The 20,378-nt window shown below is 41.4% G+C and overlaps 1 protein-coding gene across 3 annotated transcripts in view; it reads left to right on the top strand.

The window, feature by feature from the left end:
• C4H15orf41 (chromosome 4 C15orf41 homolog) overlaps positions 1-20,378 on the top strand; it is a 1,060,100-nt gene that overhangs the window by 244,041 nt on the left and 795,681 nt on the right. For all 3 annotated transcript variants that reach the window (XM_029600207.1, XM_029600206.1, XM_029600209.1), the window contains one exon: positions 2,126-2,198. In XM_029600207.1, the coding sequence (XP_029456067.1) occupies positions 2,126-2,198 (73 nt within the window). The remainder of the gene's footprint in view (positions 1-2,125; positions 2,199-20,378) is intronic.

Here is a 20,378-nt window from a genome sequence, read left to right as displayed (position 1 = left end):
CCCAGAGAGAGTCCAGCTTTACCTCTGTCAGCTTTATGGAAGGCTGCAACGATTCACTAAATGGCAAAAGGTAAGGAAACCTGGGTCTAGGACTTCAGAGGATTTCCCTGCTCTTGGAATTACCAGGGACACCGAAGATGAAAAGAATACCGATGAGGAAGTCAAATATGGCCTCACTCCAGATGAAACGCCAGACTCTAGTCCCTCGTCGGCCCCCTCCCATGCAGCCAGCAGGGCTTCTTCCTGTGCTTCAGTGGTCAACGAAAAGGAGTCGCATCCGGGTGCCGGTGGTACAGCTTGCAAGCAGGGACTGAGGTAATCCTCCCCAAGAAGAGTTTGGCGCTCCTACGTCAACCCTTGCATCCGGGATTCCACCGTCCAATGAACCAGGAGCTGGAGATGCGAAGGATGTTATCAGCTGCTGTTCTTTGTGATAGAATGTGTCCGGGGGATAGACCCTTACCTTTCCTTTGTTTTGGAGCCATATCAGGTAAGAAACACTGAAGAAACACATAGGATAGGAACAGCAGGTTTCAGCATCTCAATCATGTGGCTATCTTGCTTCCCATCTACATTAAATTTCATCTGCCATGTAGATGCTGGTTCCCTAATCTGGCAAGGTTCTTCTGCAGTTCTTCACAGTCTTCTTTTGTTTTAACTACTATATTTTTGTGCCATCTATAGATTTGATCACGTTGCTTGTTGCTCCTTTTCCAAATTGTTAATGAATATATAACATAAGTTATATATGGTAAGAGTACAGATCCCTGAGGCATTCTACTATTTGCCTGTTTCCATTAGGAAGACTATGTAGTCCTTCTCTTTGTTTTTTCTTTTAACCAGTTACCTATCCACAGTAAGATATTACCTCCTATCCAAAAGTGTCTCATGTGCAACTTCATCAAACAAATGAAAATCGAAGTACACTGTATCAAGTAGCTCATTTTTGTCCAAATGCTCATTCACATCTTCTAAGAATTCTATTAGATTGGAAGGCATGACTTCCCTTTGCTAAATCCATGAATGCTCTTTCCCATTAAACCATATGTATCCATATGCCTAGTAAGTTTGTTCTCAACAATAGTGTCCATCATTTTACTGACACCGATGTCAGGCTCACTCATCTGTAGTTACATTGGTCATGCTTGAAGCCCTTTTTGAAAACTGGAATTACATTGGCTAGCTTCCAAACCTCTGTCACATGTGAGTAATGTTAGAATCATGGGGTGATTTGATACCATTTAATTTGTCGATTTGCTCTTGCACTTCTCCATCATTCACATTGATTTGTTTCTGTTTCTCTGAATCATCACATGCAAAGAATGGTTCCCTGACATCTTCCACAGTAAAGACCGAAGCAAAGAATTAATTTTTTCTGCTATGGCCTTCTCCTCCCTTGGTGCACCTTTTAGCTCATTGTCATTTAATGGCCCAACTGACTCCCTTCACAGCTTTCTTGTTTTTAATGTATTTATTTTTATTTAAAAGTTTTTAGTAGCAACTTATCCTTCCTTGGCAAATCTCCCCTCATATTCTCTCTTGGTTTGCTAATGTTTTATCTTTAACTTGCCAGTGCTTTTGCACCCATCTCTTTTCCTTTTTAAGTCTTGCTTTTCATTTATGAAGAATGTTTTTTTTTGATTTAATAGCTTCTTTACAGCACAATCTAGCCATGCTGGTAGATGTTTGTTCTTCTTTTTTACCTTTTTTTTTCATTAGTAGATGCTCTTTATTTGGACTTCCAAGATGATACTTTTAAACAATCCATATGCTTCATGTAGATTTCTAACCCTGGTATCTACTTCTTTTAGTGTTCCTTCTAACTAGTTTCCTCATTGTATCATAGTTAATGCTTGAAAGTGAAAAAAATATATAGCTGATTACTATGGTGTACTTGGTCTTGGAAGTCGAAATAATGTCTATCCCAATAAAAAAAATAAGGTGGTTAGACATTGGGGAATTCAGTTACTCCCCACCTCCTTACTCTGAGTACGGTCTTCAACCTTGATGTTTCAGCAGCCCTTCAGTGCTTTGTATGAATGATGAGGATTCAGTATATAGTTAGGAAATGACCACACAATTTCTTGATTCCCTACTTTAAGTAATACTTTTGCTTTCATTTAAGATGGATCTGTCCCCTGCCCTGATGGCTCAAATTGTGCTGGAGAGATTCCTACAGGAGCAGGAGCCAACCACTGGTAAGTAGTATTCTGGCTTTACTCTGGTGTTGCTACTTTTTTCTTTATCATACACTGAGAGGCACAGGTTGGCATGTGTATGCGAATGAGGTATTGCAAGAGACATGCTGTTGGCGCCTTGCTTAGGGAAACTCATGATAGTCCAGTTAGCAATACTCAGCCAAAATTAACAAAAATAGCTGCAGGTAACTCTTTTCTTTCCTGTTGAATCGATCAGAAACATTAAGAATGTCAGATATTTAAAAAGTGTGTCCTGTTTATCCATGTTTTGTTATTTTGAATCTAAGTAAATTGGAGTATTGCTGTGTTGTTCATCATCAGAAGCTTTGCTGCTATACTATGTTCTTTGTATATATTATTGTCAGCAGGTTTTAAGATGCTATATTTTTTAATGAACATTTCATCATCTCTGCATATTTGCAAAGTTTAAAGGGTTGAAATTGTAGCACCATTATGATATATTTTTAGTATGAGCTCTGGGAAGGAGGAGACACAGTACCCTGTGATTCCCAAAGTATGACTACTGTATGAGAAGGAGACCACAACATTAGCACAGTTTAAACAGTTAAAGAGAGATCTCTGGTAGAGCAGACAGCAGCACACTGAGACACCCAAAGTTAGGACTACAGAATGAAACAGTTGAAGAGAAACTTCAGGGGAGGAGACAGGAGATCCCTGATAAACCCAAAGCATGAATATAGCATAACTTGCTGAAGAATGACCTTAAGGGAGGAAACAGCAGCACCCTGAGACACCAATACTCACAGCTTCTACTTTCTTGTGATAGCCTAGGGTAGATTCTGCAACAAGAATTAAAAAAAAAAAATCTGCGGCAAACTTTCTGAAATTCAGCAGTGTATTTGCATACATTTGAATTATTTTGCATATTGAATAATGTACATGTGTTTTGTATAATGAAAATTATTTTTCAACCTTGTTTTGTCTCTGTATAATTTTATTTTTTTTTCTTTTAAGAGTTTCTGGGTAGGTAATTGCAGGTATCAATGTGGGAGAGCAGAAGAAGAAACGATCTCAGAGGTGGGGAGAGAGGATCAGGGATGTGAGAGAAGAACGGAGATGGGGAGAGGGGAATAGAAAGGGAGGTAGGTTTTGTGATCTTGTTGGGGGAAGGAAAGATCCATTGGTAGAGGCAGATGCTATCCTTCAGCTCCAGTTCTTCTCCTCATCCCTTCTCTCCTCCTCTCCTCCTCTCCACCTTATCCCATCTGCTGCTCTTATCTACTTTCCCACATGGTCCTCTTTCTGTCTCTGTCCTCATTCCCTCTAATCCCCACCATACTGAGTTCTAACATATAAACACATTCTGTCACACATCCTCTATCCATCATCCAGTTCTTTTGAACATAGAATATCTGGAAAGGGGGAGACTTTTGGGAACTGATCTTAGGTGCAGGGTTTCATATAGAGTTTGAATCTATTGAGGAGGGAACATACTGTATCTTCTTGAGGAGGTATACCACACTTTGGGTTACATGCCCCTTTTAAGATTGTAGGCTGCAGAGTGGAGGTGAAGAATATTACCAGGCACCTTAGCCTGCTTATGCTTTCATGGAATGTTAACTATACTTCTTGAGGTGTAGTTAACTTTCCGAGGCTTAATGTGGATTGTGAGGTTTATTGTACTCTTTTTAGTATTAATGAGCTGCTTTGCATGCATTCATTTGCATGTGACACAGTTCATTAGTATTTGCCACGTGTTAGGCCCAAAATTTTCTTGTTAATAGTAACACTTAAGTGGATGTTGCTGATAATGCATATTAAGCACCAAATTCAACATTTAATGAACCTTAGTAAATAGACCCCCAAAGAAATTATGCTGTAATAAGAGTTTTAAAGCAGCTATGTTACCGCAGAAGTCTATTTAAATAATTCATGCTGTGTTGGAGACTTGTTTGACTCTGCTGAGAATAGTAGGACTTGGGCAAACTATGTATGTGACATGCTCAATCTCAGGGAGAAAAGAAAAATGTCTGATTACTGTAGTGACCTCTGCTATCCAAGGAGCGATGCAAAGATAGTCTTAAGAACATATCCCTACAGCCCTCTGGGCCTGTGAGTATTCTTGTATCATCTGCAGTGGGAGATTAGATAATTTGGGAAAAATGGGGAGGGAAAAAACCTCCCAAGCAAAATGGTTGTGACCTTCTGTTTTCTCATCCTGATTTTTATTTCATTCTTGAGGGATATAATAGATTTAAAAGCAGACCTCTGGAGATAAAAGCCACTTTTTAAAATGTCCTCTGTGTAAAGCTGCTTTGTGACATACAGCATAAGATAGCTTTATTTACTATTTATAAGTGTGATTTTTTTAAAACTTGATTTATATTCCTGCTTTTAGCCATTTCAAAGCAGATTATATTCAGTTACTATAGATATTTTCTGGCTCCCAGGGGGCTCACAATCTAAGTTTGTACCTGAGGCAATGGAGGGCGAAGTAACTTGCCAGGGTCATAAGGAGTGGCAGAGGGATTTGAATCCTGGCTTCCCTGATTCATAGCCCATTTTTCTAACCCACTGGTTCCTAGTCTGGGGTCTGCAAGACCATCACACGAGTCTGCCAGAAGCAAAGCAATTAAAGTGCAACTGTTGAGAAGCAGAGCAGGCTGATCTCATCTCTGAGGAGCTGTGCTTTAAGGCCCCTGAGGCCTTACCCTATTGCCTGATTCATTGCCGATGAGAGGAAGATTGCAGCCCCAAAAAGCCCAACTGGCATGGAGAGGAGGCGGGGAAGAGTGTAGCTGATTGCGACAACAAGGGGTCTAAAGAGGAGGAGGGGAAGCACTCTGCCTCCAGTACTTTCAACAGCCACTTCTCCACATGACTAGAGGCAGCAGTAAGCATGGTGATGACTCTGAGGAACACTTTTGGCTACTCCTATATGTGCTCTGGCTTTCCTGGCCTGACGGGGAAAATTATTGCACTGATAGAGTAGTATGGCTATGTTGGAGCAGAGAAGGCAGGAAGGAAGTGGAATCAGAAGTGGAGAAGGTATCCACAAGGAACAGAGGGCAAGAGGGAGAGCATAAGAATGAAAGCAGTAGGAATGGATCTTAAGAGGAAGGAGGGCAGGAGGGAGTGCTTATAAATTGCTTGGCATATTATAGGGTGCCTTCAATAGGCTGCAGCAGCCTATTGTTTTACTGAGATATTGCTATAACCTATTGTGCTGAGATGTTTGTATTCTTATCTAACTAGTTTTGTGTTGATTTTACTGGTCCGCCACCTTCTGGCCTGCCTGGTGCAAAGGTGGTGTACCTCACATGTCAGCTAGATGGGATTTTAGCTGGCTCTCATGGTACATGTGGGCACCAACGACATAGGAAAATGTGGGAGCCATGATCAGGAAGCCAAATTTAGGGTTTTAGGTAGAAAGCTGAAATCCAGAACCTCCAGGGTGGCATTCTCTGAAATGCTCCCTGTTCCACATGCAGGTCCCCAGAGGTAGGCAGAACTCCAGAGTCTCAATGCCTGAATGAGCGATGGTGCAGGGAAGAGGATTCAGTTTTGTAAGGAACTGGCAACATTTTGGGGAAGGGGGAGACTTTTCCAAAAGGACAGGCTCCACCTTAATCAGAGTGAAACCAGGCTGCTGGTGTTAACTTTTAAAAAGGAAATAGAGCAGCTTTTAAACTAGATCAAAGAGGAAAGCAGACAGTCACTCAGTAGTGCATGGATTGGAGGAAGGTATCTTCAAAGGAAACTAATGAAACAAGAGAGTTAGGGCATCCCAACAGAGAGGTTCCAATAAAAGCAAAAGTAGTCCTTGTGCCTTTAAGTAAAAATCACCTGAACTAAATGATTGCAAATTATCCTTATGAAATGAAAAGCAGGTTGTAATACAAACAAAAAACACACTTTGAAATGTTTGTATGCCAATGCCAGAAGTCTGAGAAGTAAGACTGAAGAGCTAGAGTGTATAGCAGTGAATGATGACATAGACATAATTGGTATTTCAGAGATCTGGTGGGAACTATGGACATAAGGTACTTTGCAATGATCTTGCTGTCTCCACGATAGGCGCTTGACGGCCAATCTGTATGCTCCTAATTTGTATTTCTCAGTTTTATTTGTATTTATTTATTTATTTATTTGCGGGTGAGTTCGTTGTTAGCGCTTGTTGGTGCTGTTTGCAGAAAGGGCAATTCCGCTACTGCTCTTCCTTCTGATGCTGATTCTTTTCCCATTTAGACACCTTATTTCTCCCATTGCTCGCCCCCATCACTGATGCTAGTTAAGTACATAAGAAATTGCCATGCTGGGTCAGACCAAGGGCCCATCAAGCCTAGCATCCTGCCCCCAACAGAGGCCAAACCAGGCCACGAGAACCTGGCAAGTATCAAAACACCAAGAAGATCCCATGCCACTGATGCAATTAACAGCAGTGGCTATTCCTCAAGTAAACCCAACCTATAGCAGTCAATGGACTTCTCCTCTAAGAACTTATCCAAACCTTTTTTGAACCCAGCTACACTAACTGCACTAACCACATCCTCTGGCAACAAATTCCAGAGCTTAATTGTGTGTTGCGTGAAAAAGAATTTTCTCTGATTAGTCTTAAATGTGCTACTTGCTAACTTGATGGAAGCCCCCTAGTCCTATTATCTGAAAGTGTAAATAGCTGATTCACATTACTCATTCAAAACCTCTCATGATCTTAAAGACCTCTATCATATCCCCTCTCAGCCGTCTCTTCTCCAAGCTGAACAGTTTACTCTCCTTCAGCTGTTGCTGAGTGTGCCATGGATGGATGCATCTTATGGTGAATCACCTCAAAACCATAACAGCCTGTAACTAAAACTCACCTGAGCTAAAAAAAATTCTAACATGCCTATCAATAAAAAAGCAGAATGAAAAAACAAACAAAAAAAACCTTTGAAATGTTTGTATGCTAATGCCAGAAGTCTAAGAAGTAAGATGGGAGAATTGGAATGTATAGCAGTGAATGATGACATAGGCTTAATTAGCATCTCAGAGACATAGTGGAAGGAGAACAACCAATGGGACAGTGCTATACCGGGGTACAAATTATTTCACAATGACAGAAAGGAGCACCCGGGAGGCGGTGTGGTGCTTTATGTCCGGGATGGCATAGAGTCCATCAGGATAAGCATCCTTCATGAGACTAAATGCACAATTGAATCTTTATGGGTAGAAATCCCTTGTGTGTCAGGGAAGACTATAGTGATAGGAGTATACTATCGTCCGTCTGGTCAAGATGGTGAGACTGACATTGAAATACTAAGATAAATTAGGGAAGCTAACCAAATTGGTAGTGCGGTAATAATGGGAGACTTCAATTACCTGTAAACAATGAGAGAAACCAAATTTGTTTTAAACATAGCCTAAGTGATGGTGTCAGCAAGCCTGACGTTGTGATTTCTCGAAAAGAAGCCAACCGGTCTTTTAATCATTCACCATCACTATCAAAAATCTGATTGAAGAAATATAAGTTTGAGAAATTCTGCAGGGATGAACGTGATTATAATAAAGGGTTTGGCTACCCTTGGATGTCCAATACCAACACTCAAAAGACCTCGAGACTGGGGATGACTCATCCGGTGATGATGATCAATGCAGTCGTTCTTGACGAAATGAAAATACATCTCTCCCCAAATCTACAACTTTTTTAGGACTGAACATGTGAGGATCCCGCTGTCCATTTACCAATTGCTACAATCGGTATCTGGCATCCACCAATCAAGATCAGCTCGAACCATCGACGCGAGTAACTCGATCTCATTTTGCTAAAAATCCATAGTTTTGAATCTTTCTTCTTTTGATCTTAAACAAACTCAATTAACAAAATTAGAACGTGGGCTTTCTTTTGTTCCCACTCATCGGACTGATCCTTTTTCTTTACAGGTTGCATTTTTTTTGTTTTGTTCGTACATTGAAGCTACGATTATTTTTTGTCTCATTCTTCTATTTGTGATTTATCAATTATCTCCAACCCTTCTACTTGGACTCCTCTGGGTCCTGAAGATCCAGCACTTAAAGTTTTCTATCAATTGGTGTCTAAGGAGATTTCCAATTTGAAAACAAATTCTACTTTTAAGCCTTTTTTCAATTTATCACGCTCCGAAAAATTTTCTTTGCAAGAATTACGTTCGGCTAAAGACTTAATAATAAAACCGGTGGATAAAGGTGGAAAAATTGTCTTACAAGATCGAGTGGTTTATCAGCAAGAAATTACCCATTAACTAGAGGATACTCGATTCTTCAAACCACTCGATCAGGATTCCACTACACGTTTACAGATAATTATTACAAAATCGGTTGAATGTGGTTCTAAGTCTGGTTTTCTGACCTTAAAAGAATCTAAATTTCTCATCAGATCTCATCCATGTTTTCTACACTGTACCTAAAATACATAAGAATTTAGAACACCTTCCCGGCTGTCCAATAGTCTCCAGTTGTGGATCCTTATTGGAGCCTTTGTCACAATTCATAGATCGTTTTCTGGCACCCTTCATTCCTCAAATGACTACTTTTATCAGGGACTCTTCAGACATGGTCCTGTTTTTGGAACAACTGACGATCGACCCCTCTGACTTAAAACTGGTGACTTTAGATGTTGAGGCACTTTATACCTCCATCCCCCAAGATGAAACGCTTGAAATTGCAGAGATGTATTTTGAACGTCGACCTCGTCCTCACCATGTCCCGAATGATTTCCTAGAACATCTTCTCGAGATTGCTCTAAAAGAAAACTTTTTTGTATTTAACTGAAAGTTTTACCAACAAATCCGGGGAACAGCGATGGGGGCCACCATGGCCCCTGATCTGGCCAATTTGTATATGGATATTTTTGAAGAATGCCTGCTGACTTGTAATCCCTTCCAAAATCACGTAGTTGTGTGGAAACGTTACATTGATGACGTCTTTGTCCTTTGGAAAGGTACACAGGAAAGCTTTAAATTGTTCCTTGATTAGTTAAACACTTGCAATCTTTATTTAAAATTCACCTCAGAAATTCAATGTACTTTGATATCGTTTTTGGACATTCAGATTACCATGACTGATGATGGTTTTATCACTTCCATCTTTCGTAAACCAGTATGTTGTAACACATATTTGCACTTTCAAAGTGCTCACCCCCGGACTTTCAAAGCCTACCTTCCAGTAAGCCAATTCATCCGCCTAAGATGCCTTTGCACCACTGTTACCGACTTTGAAATGCAAGCCAAAAGTCTTTTTGAGCATTTTTTACAACGTGGATATCCACGCTCATGCGTGCACAAAGCCTATCTACAAGCAAAATTTGCTCATTGCGAGTGGTTAGTTCTCCCTCGCCCTACTGATGAGTCCTCTTCTCCTTACACATGTATTCAACCATTCTCGTCTGAAGCCTATGCAGTCCAGCAATCTATCCTAAATAATTGGCATGTCCTACAGATGCAAGAGGTCTTTCAATCTCTTCCCCAGATTACATTTTCCAGAGCTTCCAATTTAAGAAATATGTTGGTTCATTCCAACTTTTCTAACCCTTCAGGAGAAGATACCGTTTTCAATGGATCTCATCAACCTTGTAATAACTGCTCTGTATGTTCAGCCTCAATGTCTTGTTGCAAATAAAATCACTCTCAAAACTGGTATATACTTTTTTAAAATATATAACCTCTTGTCTGTCTACAATGGTCATGCGATCTGTTATACATTGGAAAGACTAAGTGTCTTTTAAAGATTTGTATGATTGAGCATTGGTCTAATATCAATCATTCTCGGGTTGATGAACCCGTGGTTTCACATTGTATTGCATTTAAAAATCAGTTTGCAGACCTTTCTTTTTGTGCGATTGATCACGTACCTGAACACTGGTGTGGCGGTGATCGAGAACTACAACTTTTTTTTTTTGTAAATCATGTTTATTAACCACTTAGACAAGACCTTGTAACAGTACATTTAGTACAAATTTAGTACAAATAACATCTTTAAGTTCCAACCTCATAGTGCACATTACCCAACGTAGCCAGCTTTGCAGGCAGGGAAACTGTGCTTAATAAGTAGAACAAAAGAAACATATATGGTCTGATAATAACCAATAGCATCTCTCTTAAACCCGCTCTCTCTAACGTATACCAAACATTTAACATAAGAATCTGGCGGACACATCAGCCCAAAAGGAAACGTAAAAGTACAACAAGTTGAAAATATAGACTGTGTTGTGGTTAAGGTTTTCTGTTTAAATTTAACTGTAAATCCCACATACTGTTAGTCCCGGAACTAATAATCCTTCCCGTCCCCCCTCCCCCCTCCCTCCCGCTTCTGATAGTAGATCTAAAAGGAGAATGTGGGTCACCTTATTATAGTGATATTACATGAATATTTCAATGGAATGCAGAGACAATACAGCAATAATACAGTAATGGAACATGAATAGTGCAGCAAAAGAACATGGATGGTGCAGAGGCAGTACTTTGTTTTTGGATTTGACGACGAAACATACTATATGTGGCTCAACCTGGGCTTCCCCTCCCTACCAAGACATGTGCTATAGTCCATCCTGACGAAGATGAGTTCAAGGGTCCACAACAGCATGGAAGAGTGTCTGGCTAATGCACTGGCCTTATAAGTCGCGCATAACAGGTCTCTGACTTCCTTGGGAACTGTAGTTATCTATGGTCCCCAGATTGCAGACATAAGTATAAAGTGTTTATCAGATCTGCTTTTCGCTGTCAAGTATTCCATGTGTAAAAGCTTATGAAACATCTTCTTCCATATACCCAATAGGGTTGGTTTACGCACAGTCCACTGTGATAAAATAGTTAACTTGGCAGTTACTATAATCTTATTGAATAAACTGAATTGATGCGACGTTAGCAGCTGATCATCATCCATCAGACCAAAAAGCCATAGCCGAGGTTCCATTGGTAACGTAAGCTGCCAAAGTTGGTGGGTTAACTTCTGCAATGCACACCATAATTGTTGGACCTGCGGACAGCCCCAAAAAGAGTGGAGGTAGTCGGGTGTTGAGTGGGTGCAACTGAGGCATGAACTATTCGGAAGTATCCCCATTCGAAAAGCACATAATTGGGAATAGAATGCTTGGTGTAGAAATTTGTATTGTTTGTCTCTAATAATTACGTTTTCTATTGACCCTGGAATACACTGAAAGCAGTCACGTAAGTCCTTGGCCGATAAGGCCAAAATAGGGTAAGAGGTCCATTTGGAAACTAGCTTATCCAACGAAGTCGAGGAATGGAGATTCAACAGCGCCTGGTAGTACTGCGAGCAGGAGAGGCGTTTGCCATCGGGTCCCTTTAGAAAGTCACCTAGCTGGCTCGATTTGTAAAAGGTAGGATACCGACGAATGCAGTCAAACAAAAAGTGTCTGAGTTGTAGAAATCCATAGAATTCCGTGTGTGGAATTTGGAATTGCTCCTGAAGTTCCCGAAAGCTGCAGACATAAGTGGGTACAGCTGCCAGCGTAATGCATTGGTAGAGATGCTGGAGGCCTTGAGCATGCCAAGAAGAAAAAAGAGCACGCTGTAATCCTGGTGCAAAGTTCATACAGCCAACAATTGGTAAGTACATAGTACAATGCGGTGAAAGTCCAAGCATAGTACATACTGACTTCCACATGCGTCGGAACGGAGTAATTATTACGCTGTTTTTTATATCCGCTGACAGGACGTCCCCAGTTGTGTGCAGAACAGCGCCTGGCGTGTAAGGTGCCAGCCATTGACAATAGTATGTCAGTGGTGAGTAAAATTCCGTTTCGTAAAGCCAGTCACGGATATGTCTCAGTAAACTGGCTTGACTATATGCCTCTAGATTTGGGCAATTCAGGCCGCCGTCTTTTTTAGGTCTCATCAGCATATCTAAAGAAATGCGCGCCCTTTTACCCCCCCCATAGGTATTGTCGCATTTCCTTATGGATTAGCTTAACATCCTGTCTTTTAAGATAAATCGATAACATACTGAAAACATATGACCAGCGTGATATCTCCATCATTTTTAATAACAAAATTTTGCCAGAGAGAGAAAGCGGTAAACTGCGCCATGCCTTTAAACTGCGAAGCAGTTTCGTTTTTAAGGGTGTTACATTCAAACTGTATAATTCTTGTAAATTGGCAGAGATAAATATTCCCAAAAATTTTAAATGAGATTTCACCCACTTCAAGGGAAATGGTCCGGGCCAGGACGTCTGTAATGTTCCAAGGACGTCTAACGCCTCGGACTTATCGGTATTAATTTTCAAACCGGCAAAACTCCCAAAAGATACCTGAAGTTGAAGGAGGCGAGGCAGGGATAGGATAGGGTCGTTTAAGAATACCAAAATATCGTCAGCAAAAGCCGCCACTTTAAAACGGGCTTGTTTAAATGTAAACCTCACAAAATCCTCTGATTTTATTACAATGTTATAATTTATTATATTTATTACAATGTTATAATGTAAAATAGGGCTGTTACTACCCTATTCTTTTAGTTGTCTGGAAACCGATGTGATATCTCGATCGAACGTCGGTATATAAAAGAAATAAATAAATAAATAAATAAATTCTGCTATCTTCCGTAGAAGAGGGTCTAAAGCCAATATGTATAATACAGGTGACATTGGACAACCTTGCCGAACTCCTCTCCGTATTTGAAAAGCAGCTGAAACAGTATCATTCACCAACAGATGGGATTCAGGGGAATGGTATAGAGCTGAAATGGCTTTAATAATATACCCCGAAAACCCATATCTATCCAATACTGAGAACATATACTGCCAGGACACACGGTCGAAGGCTTTTTCCGAATCAAAGCCTACAACCATTGACTGGTGCCCAAGCCTTTGTGAAGTCTCAATGGCAGATAGTAACCATATAATATGTGCCCCTGCATTTCTTGCCTTGACAAATCCCACCTGATGTGGTGAAATAAGGGACGGTAAAACTGCTCCCATACGTAAGGCCAGAACCCGTGCGAATAATTTTAAATCCTGGTTCAATAAAGATATAGGACGATATGAGGATGCCAACATAGGGTCCTTCCCAGGCTTAGGCAGTATGGTAATGTGGGCTTTCATGAAGTCCTGTGGGAAGAATCCCGTTTCACCCGCCGCATTATAAAATGCAGTTAGGGGAATTAAAATTGATGTTCCTAGGATTTTATAATATTCCGCGGTCAGGCCATCGGGGCCTGGGGCTTTATTGTTTTTACTGGATTTGATGACCCTCATCAGCTCTATCTCTGAGATAGGTTTATTCAAAAAATCTTTCTGTAAATATGTTAAGGTGGGGAGGGAAAAGTCTTTGAAAAATGCCACTTCCTCTGCCTCGCCGCCCTTCCTACCCTCTGTGTATAATGCCTCATAGTATAAACGAAAGACTTCACCAATATCTGATGAAGAAGTCACTAAGTCGCCCCTTGACGATCGCATCCCCCCTATAAAGGTCTTCCTTCGTTTAGTTGCCACCAAACGGGCTAATAGCTTCCCCGATTTGTCGCCATAACGAAAGAAAAAATGTTCCGACTGCCTCAACGTCTTCTGGGCCCGGATATGCAAGTGAGCGTTTAATGTGTTCAAACATGCCCAGTAAGTAGCTGAGTTCGTCGGAGACGGATCTTCTGCCATACATTTTTTAGCCGTATGCAGGCTAGCTTCCAATGCTAAAATTTGGGCATTCAGATTTTTGTTTTTAGTAATATTGTAGGCAATTATAGCCCCACGTAAAACAGCTTTACTGGCTTCCCAGTAGAGTGCCGAATCTTGGCAATGTATTGCATTATCCCCTTCATATTCGTCCCATTTTTCTTTGAGGTATGTATGAAATCTAGTATCATTAATGAGATGGCTCGGGAACCTCCAATGTTTAGGGAGGGAGCGATCTGCAGAAAACCATATGTCTACCCATACAGGAGCATGGTCTGCTATTACTATATTTCCGATATCTGCTTTCTCCACTCTGGCAAATAGTCTTTCATCCACAAGTATATAATCTATCCTAGACATTGTCCCGTGCGCACGAGAAACATGTGTATATTCCCTAGCACTTGGATTCAGAGTACGCCATATATCTAGTACTTTTAGCGCCGGGCAGAGGCAGGAGGCCCCCACATCCACCCTGTGTTTGTAACCGGATGGGAGATGTGATTTGTCCAGACTCTTATCATGTATGCTATTCAGATCCCCCATTAGAATCAACTCACCGGTAGAGTGCTGCAGTAGCATGTTAATAAGGTGGGAAAAGAAAACGGGGTCTGGATAGTTTGGGGCATACACATTGCACAGAGTTATTGGTTGTCCTGCTAAACTTCCCAGCACAATCACATATCTACCTTGGTCATCTTTTATCTCAGAAGTAACTACCAGAGGGGTGTTTTTGTGGACAAGGATCGCCACTCCACCTTTTTTCCCACATGCTGGCGAAAAATAACAGGCCGCCGCCCATTCTCTGCAAAGTTTTGCACTCTCTCGTTCATCTAAATTGGTCTCTTGAATACCTGCGATATTAACCTTTAGCCTCTGTAAATGCTGCAACATTTTCTTCCTTTTTATAGGGGTTCCCAACCCATCAATATTCCAAGAGATACATCGATACTTAACCACCATCAGATATAATAAATGAAGCATTTATGGGCCTGCAATAGTAGAAGAAGGGTCGAGGGACCAGACTCCCAGCTGATCTCATCCCTCTGAAATGCCCCTGCACTGAGTTAGTATTTCTCCTCCAGAATATAGATCGCTGTAACTGCCCCAATCAGCAATCCCATCCATATTAGAAAAATCACAATCAGAAGCTCCCCCCTCCCCATCCCTTCCCAATTCCTCATAGATCCCAACACTTGTAGGGCAGACTCTAGAGTCTGATCGGGAGACATGTGATCGGGCCGCGCAACCCCCACCTGCCGCCATTTTATACATAAATCAGCATTGTAATTACCTTACAGAACACACAGAATAATTATGTTAGAGAGTCCAAAAAGTCATTGGCTGCAGTAGGAGAGTCGTCTTGTTTTCTCGCTGCTTGTAAAATAATTTGCTTGTGCCGAAAATTCAGCACCTTAGCAATAACAATCCGGGGTCGCTGTTGACCCTGTGCACGTGAGCCCAATCGATGCACTCATTCCAGCTCCACATCCTTTTGAATTTCTTTTATGTTTAAGCTCTCTTTCATCCAGGTAAGTAGGACTTCTCTGAGTGTCGTGTCTTCTACGGATTCCGGAATCCCTAAGAATCGTATATTCGATCTACGGCTCCTGTTTTCCATATCATCTAACTTCTCTGCCTGTTCGAGAACTGTTTTTTCCAATGTGTTAACTTTAGTTTGCAGGGCCGCGACATCCTCTTCTACTCCCGCCGTCCTGGTTTACACGGCATCTAAGCGGGGTGCAATCTCGCCCAACGTCGTCTGTACTGATGATATTTGTGCGGAAATGCCACTTAATTTATCTTCCAGCGCCGCCACTACCGCTTCTTTAATCTCTTCAGTAGTGAGGTGCGGCGGCATGCTGGAATTTGGAGTGTCTCCGCCCGCGGCCTCCGTCCCATGCGCCGCCATCTTCCCGTCTGGGCCATGCACTTTCTTTTCTTCTTTTCTAGCAATTTTCGCCAGCATCGCTGATGGCGATTTCTGCATAAAACTGGTGATAGACATAGGCAAAAGAGCCTATCAAAAGCTGAAGGTATTGCTTTGCAAAATAGCTGAGTTTTCGGCGGGTGGGGAGCCGCACAGCCCGGAGCTCAGCAGGTTGCGACCGCCGTGCTCACCACATCACGTGGTCTCCTCGTGACCGAGAACTACAACTTTTGAAATCTGAACAGCGTTGGATATACAGGCTCGGCACTGTTAGTCCTATGGGTCTCAATACAGATCTTGATCTACATATGTTTTTGGGATAAAAGACCCCTGATACTATCAGTCTGATAGGCCCAGGAACAGATCATTATTCATAAACGTTTTCCTTTAAAATAACCACTTAATATTTCCTTGGTTTTGATTTTTGCGATATTCTAATTCATTGAACTGTTTATATATGATTTGCATTTTTAAGGACGTCACTGTCTGACATCACGTCTATCGAGAAGTTCACGGTAGCCTCGTTTCCTCTTTCCTATGAAGAAGTCAGTAGAGATGCTGAGTCCATTTTGAAATGGTAGCCTGCGGTGCCAAGATAAGTATTGTTCTTCCTTTTATTATTTAGAACATCTTATTAAGACTATGTTTTGTTGATACTTTCAGGCAAATACTTTTGTATCATCATCTCTCATATGCCCCTGAGGAAGCATTACCGTGAAACACCGGCCATGTAAAACTAATAAAAGATTTTTGATAGTGATGATGAATGATTAAAAGACCGGTTGGGTTCTTTTTGAGAAATCATATCAGGCTTGCTGACACCATCACTTAGGCTATATTTAAAACAAATTTGGTTCCCCTCATTGTTTACAGTTTACCAGACTGGTTACTGTATTGACTCTCTTTGACTATAATTTTGTTAGACTTCAATTACCCCAATATTGACTGGGTAAATGTATCATTGGTACATGCTAGAGATATAAAGTTTCTGGATGGAATAAATGACATTTTTATGGAGCAATTGGTTCAAGAACTGACAAGAGAGGGAGCAATTTTAGATCTAATTCTCAGTGGAGGACAGTATTTAACGAGAGAGGTAACGGTGATGGGACCGCTTGGCAATAGTGATCATAATATGATCAAATTTGAATTAATGACTGGAAGGGGACAGTAAGCAAATCCATGGCTCTCGTGCTAAACTTTCAAAAGGGAAACTTTGATAAAATGAGAAAAATTGTTAGAAGAAAACTGAAAGGAGAAGCTACAAAGGTAAAAAGTGTGCAAGAGGCATGGTCATTGTGTAAAAAAATACCATCCTAGAAGCACAGTCCAGATGTATTCCACACATTAAGAAAGGTGGAAAGAAGGCAAAATGATTACCGGCGTGGTTAAAAGGGGAGGTGAAAGAAGCTATTTTAGCCAAAAGATCTTCATTCAAAAATTGGAAGAAGGATCCAACAGAAGAAAATAGGATAATGCATAAGCATTGGCAAGTTAAATGTAAGACATTTAAGACAGGCTAAGAGAGAATTTGAAAAGAAGTTGGCCATAGAGGCAAAAACTCACAGTAAAAACTTTGAAAAATATATCCGAAGCAGAAAGCCTGTGAGGGAGTCAGTTGGACCGTTAGATGATCGAGGGGTTAAAGGGGCACTTAGAGAAGATAAGGCCATCGTGGAAAGATTAAATGATTTCTTTGCTTCAGTGTTTATTGAAGAGGATGTTAGGGAGGTACCCATACTGGAGAAGGTTTTCATGAGTAAAGATTCAGATGGACTGAACCAAATCACGGTGAACCTAGAAGATGTGGTAGACCTGATTGACAAACTGAAGAATAGTAAATCATCTGGACCAGATGGTATACACCCCAGAGTTCTGAAGGAACTAAAAAATGAAATTTCAGAACTATTAGTAAAAATTTCTAACCTATCATTAAAATCATCCATTGTACCTGAAGACTGAAGGATAGCTAATGTAACCCCAATATTTAAAAAGGGCTCCAGGGGTGATCTGGGAAACTACAGACCGGTTAGCCTGACTTCAGTGCCAGGAAAAATAGTGGAAAGTGTTCTAAACATTAAAATCACAGAACATATAGCAAGACATGGTTTAATGGAACAAAGTCAGCATGGCTTTACTCAAGGCAAGTCTTGCCTCATAAATCTGCTTCACTTTTTTGAAGGCGTTAATAAACATGTGGATAAAGGTGTACTTGGATTTTCAGAAGGAGTTTGACAAAGTTCCTCATGAGAGGCTTCTAGGAAAAGTAAAAAGTCATGGGATAGGTGGTGATGTCCTTTCGTGGATTACAAACTGGCTAAAAGACAGGAAACAGTGAGTAGGATTAAATGGACAATTTTCTCAGTGGAAGGGAGTAGGCAGTAGAAAGCCTCAGGGATCTGTATTGGGACCCTTACTTTTCAATATATTTATAAATGATCTGGAAAGAAATACGACGAGTGAGGTAAGCAAATTTGCAGATGATACAAAATTGTTCAGAGTATTTAAATCACAAGCAGTTTATGATAAATTGCAGGAAGACCTTGTGAGACTGGAAAATTGGGCATCAAAATGGCAGATGAAATTTAATGTGGATAAGTGCAAGGTGATGCATATAAGGAAAAATAACCCATGCTATAGTTACACAATGTTAGGTTCCATATTAGGTGCTACCACCCCAGAAAGAGATCTAGGCATCATAGTGGATAACACATTAAAATCGTCGGTTCAGTGTGCTGCGGCAGTCAAAAAAGCAAACAGAATGTTGGGAATTATTAGAAAGGGAATGGTGAATAAAACGGAAAATGTCATAATGCCTCTGTATCGCTCCATGGTGAGACCACACCTTGAATACTGTGTACAATTCTGGTCCCAGCATCTCAAAAAAGATATAATTGCGATGGAGAAGGTACAGAGAAGGATGACCAAAATGATAAGGGGAATGGAACAGCTCCCCTATGAGGAAAGACTAAAGAGGTTAGGACTTTTCAGCTTGGAGAAGAGACGGCTGAGGGGGTATATGATAGAGGTGTTTAAAATCATGAGAGGTGTAGAACGGGTAGATGTGAATCAGTTATTTACTCTTTCAGATAATAGAAAGACTAGGGGGCACTCCATGATGTTAGCATGTGGAACATGTAAAACTAATCGGAAAAAGTTCTTTTTCACTCAATGCACAATTAAACTCTAGAATTTGTTGCCAGATGATGTGGTTAGTGCAGTTAGTGTTGCTGTGTTTATAAAAGGATTAGATAAGTTCTTGGAGGAGAAGTCCATTACCTGCTATTAATTAAGTTGACTTAGAAAATAGCCACTGCTATTACTAGCAACAGTAACATGGAATAGACTTAGTTTTTGAGTACTTGCCAGGTTGTTATGGCCTGGATTGGCCACTGTTGGAAACAGGATGCTGGGCTTGATGGACCCTTGGTCTGACCCAGCATGGCATGTTCTTATGTTCTTAAGCTCAGCTGCAGCAGAAGTTGATCGACTGGGTTCATCAAAAACCAAACTGAAGTCTTTGAGAAATTGTTCCAGATTACTCAATAGAGGATCATTACGTTCCCATAACGGGGAGGCCCATGGTAATGCTGATCCTTCCAGGAGTGAGAGAATGAATGTCACACTTGTTTTATATGAAGGAAACAAGAGAGCTTGTAATGAGAAGTGCATTTTACATTGATTCAAAAATCCCTGGCACAGTTTCGGGTCTCTGTTAAAACGGGGAGGGAGTGGCAGATGTAGCATGGAGGTTTGAGGCGGAGGAATTGGAGGTGTTGAGGGAACAGCGATAGCCAAAGCGTCCATCTGAGCAGCTAATCTTTTCAAACCCCTGTGACCTGATCCAGAACTCCTTGCTGCTGTTGCACTCGCGTTGCAAGCCCTGGGTTAGCCTGAAGTGTCATTAGGTCTACCGGGTCCATGGCCTCGGCTAACTGTTAGACCTCCGACAATGGTTTCGACCCTAGTGGTAGAGTAATTGCATACCTTGAGTGGAGTGGCAGTGAGGAATGAAACCCAAGGGTTGTCCAGATCCAGGGCCAGTGATAACAATACTCTGACAGATCTGAATCGGGGCAGGCAGCGACTCAGCAGGTCACGGCCAATCTGGGTTCAGGGCAGACAGCAAGACAGCAGATCCAATATCAGTCCGCGTTAAGGGCAGGCAGCAAGGCAAGATAGCTGAACCAATAACAGTCTGGGTACAGAACAAGAGACAGCAACCAAGAATGTACCAGCACAAACAAGTCTGTAGCCGAGGAACTTGCTGTGCGGAGAGTATGTGTTTAAATGCTTATTTTCACGCGCTCCATGCCAGCACGTCTGAGACGTCAACGTGAGGGGGGGGGGGCGGAGCTTTCGGGTGCCTTGAACCACGTGTAACAGCGTGCGGCCGTGCCGATGATGGAGGGGAGCCACGTGAAGTTGGGGGGTGTCCCTCAGACCCGAGGTGCATCATAACACATGGTGAGACCGCACCTTGAATACTGTGTGCAGTTCAGGTCACCGCATTTCAAAAAGGATATAGCTGCATGGAGAAAGTGCAGAGAAAGGCAACCAAATGATATATGACATGGAACGGCTGCCCTATGAGCAAAGGCTAAAGAAATTAGGGCTGTTAAGTTTGGAGAAGAGACGACTGAGGTGGGAT

The sequence above is a fragment of the Rhinatrema bivittatum genome, chromosome 4, assembly GCF_901001135.1.
Source record: "Rhinatrema bivittatum chromosome 4, aRhiBiv1.1, whole genome shotgun sequence".
Taxonomy (NCBI): domain Eukaryota; kingdom Metazoa; phylum Chordata; class Amphibia; order Gymnophiona; family Rhinatrematidae; genus Rhinatrema; species Rhinatrema bivittatum.
Note: the sequence above shows the minus strand (reverse complement) of the source record. Positions and strands in the feature narration are given on the sequence as shown.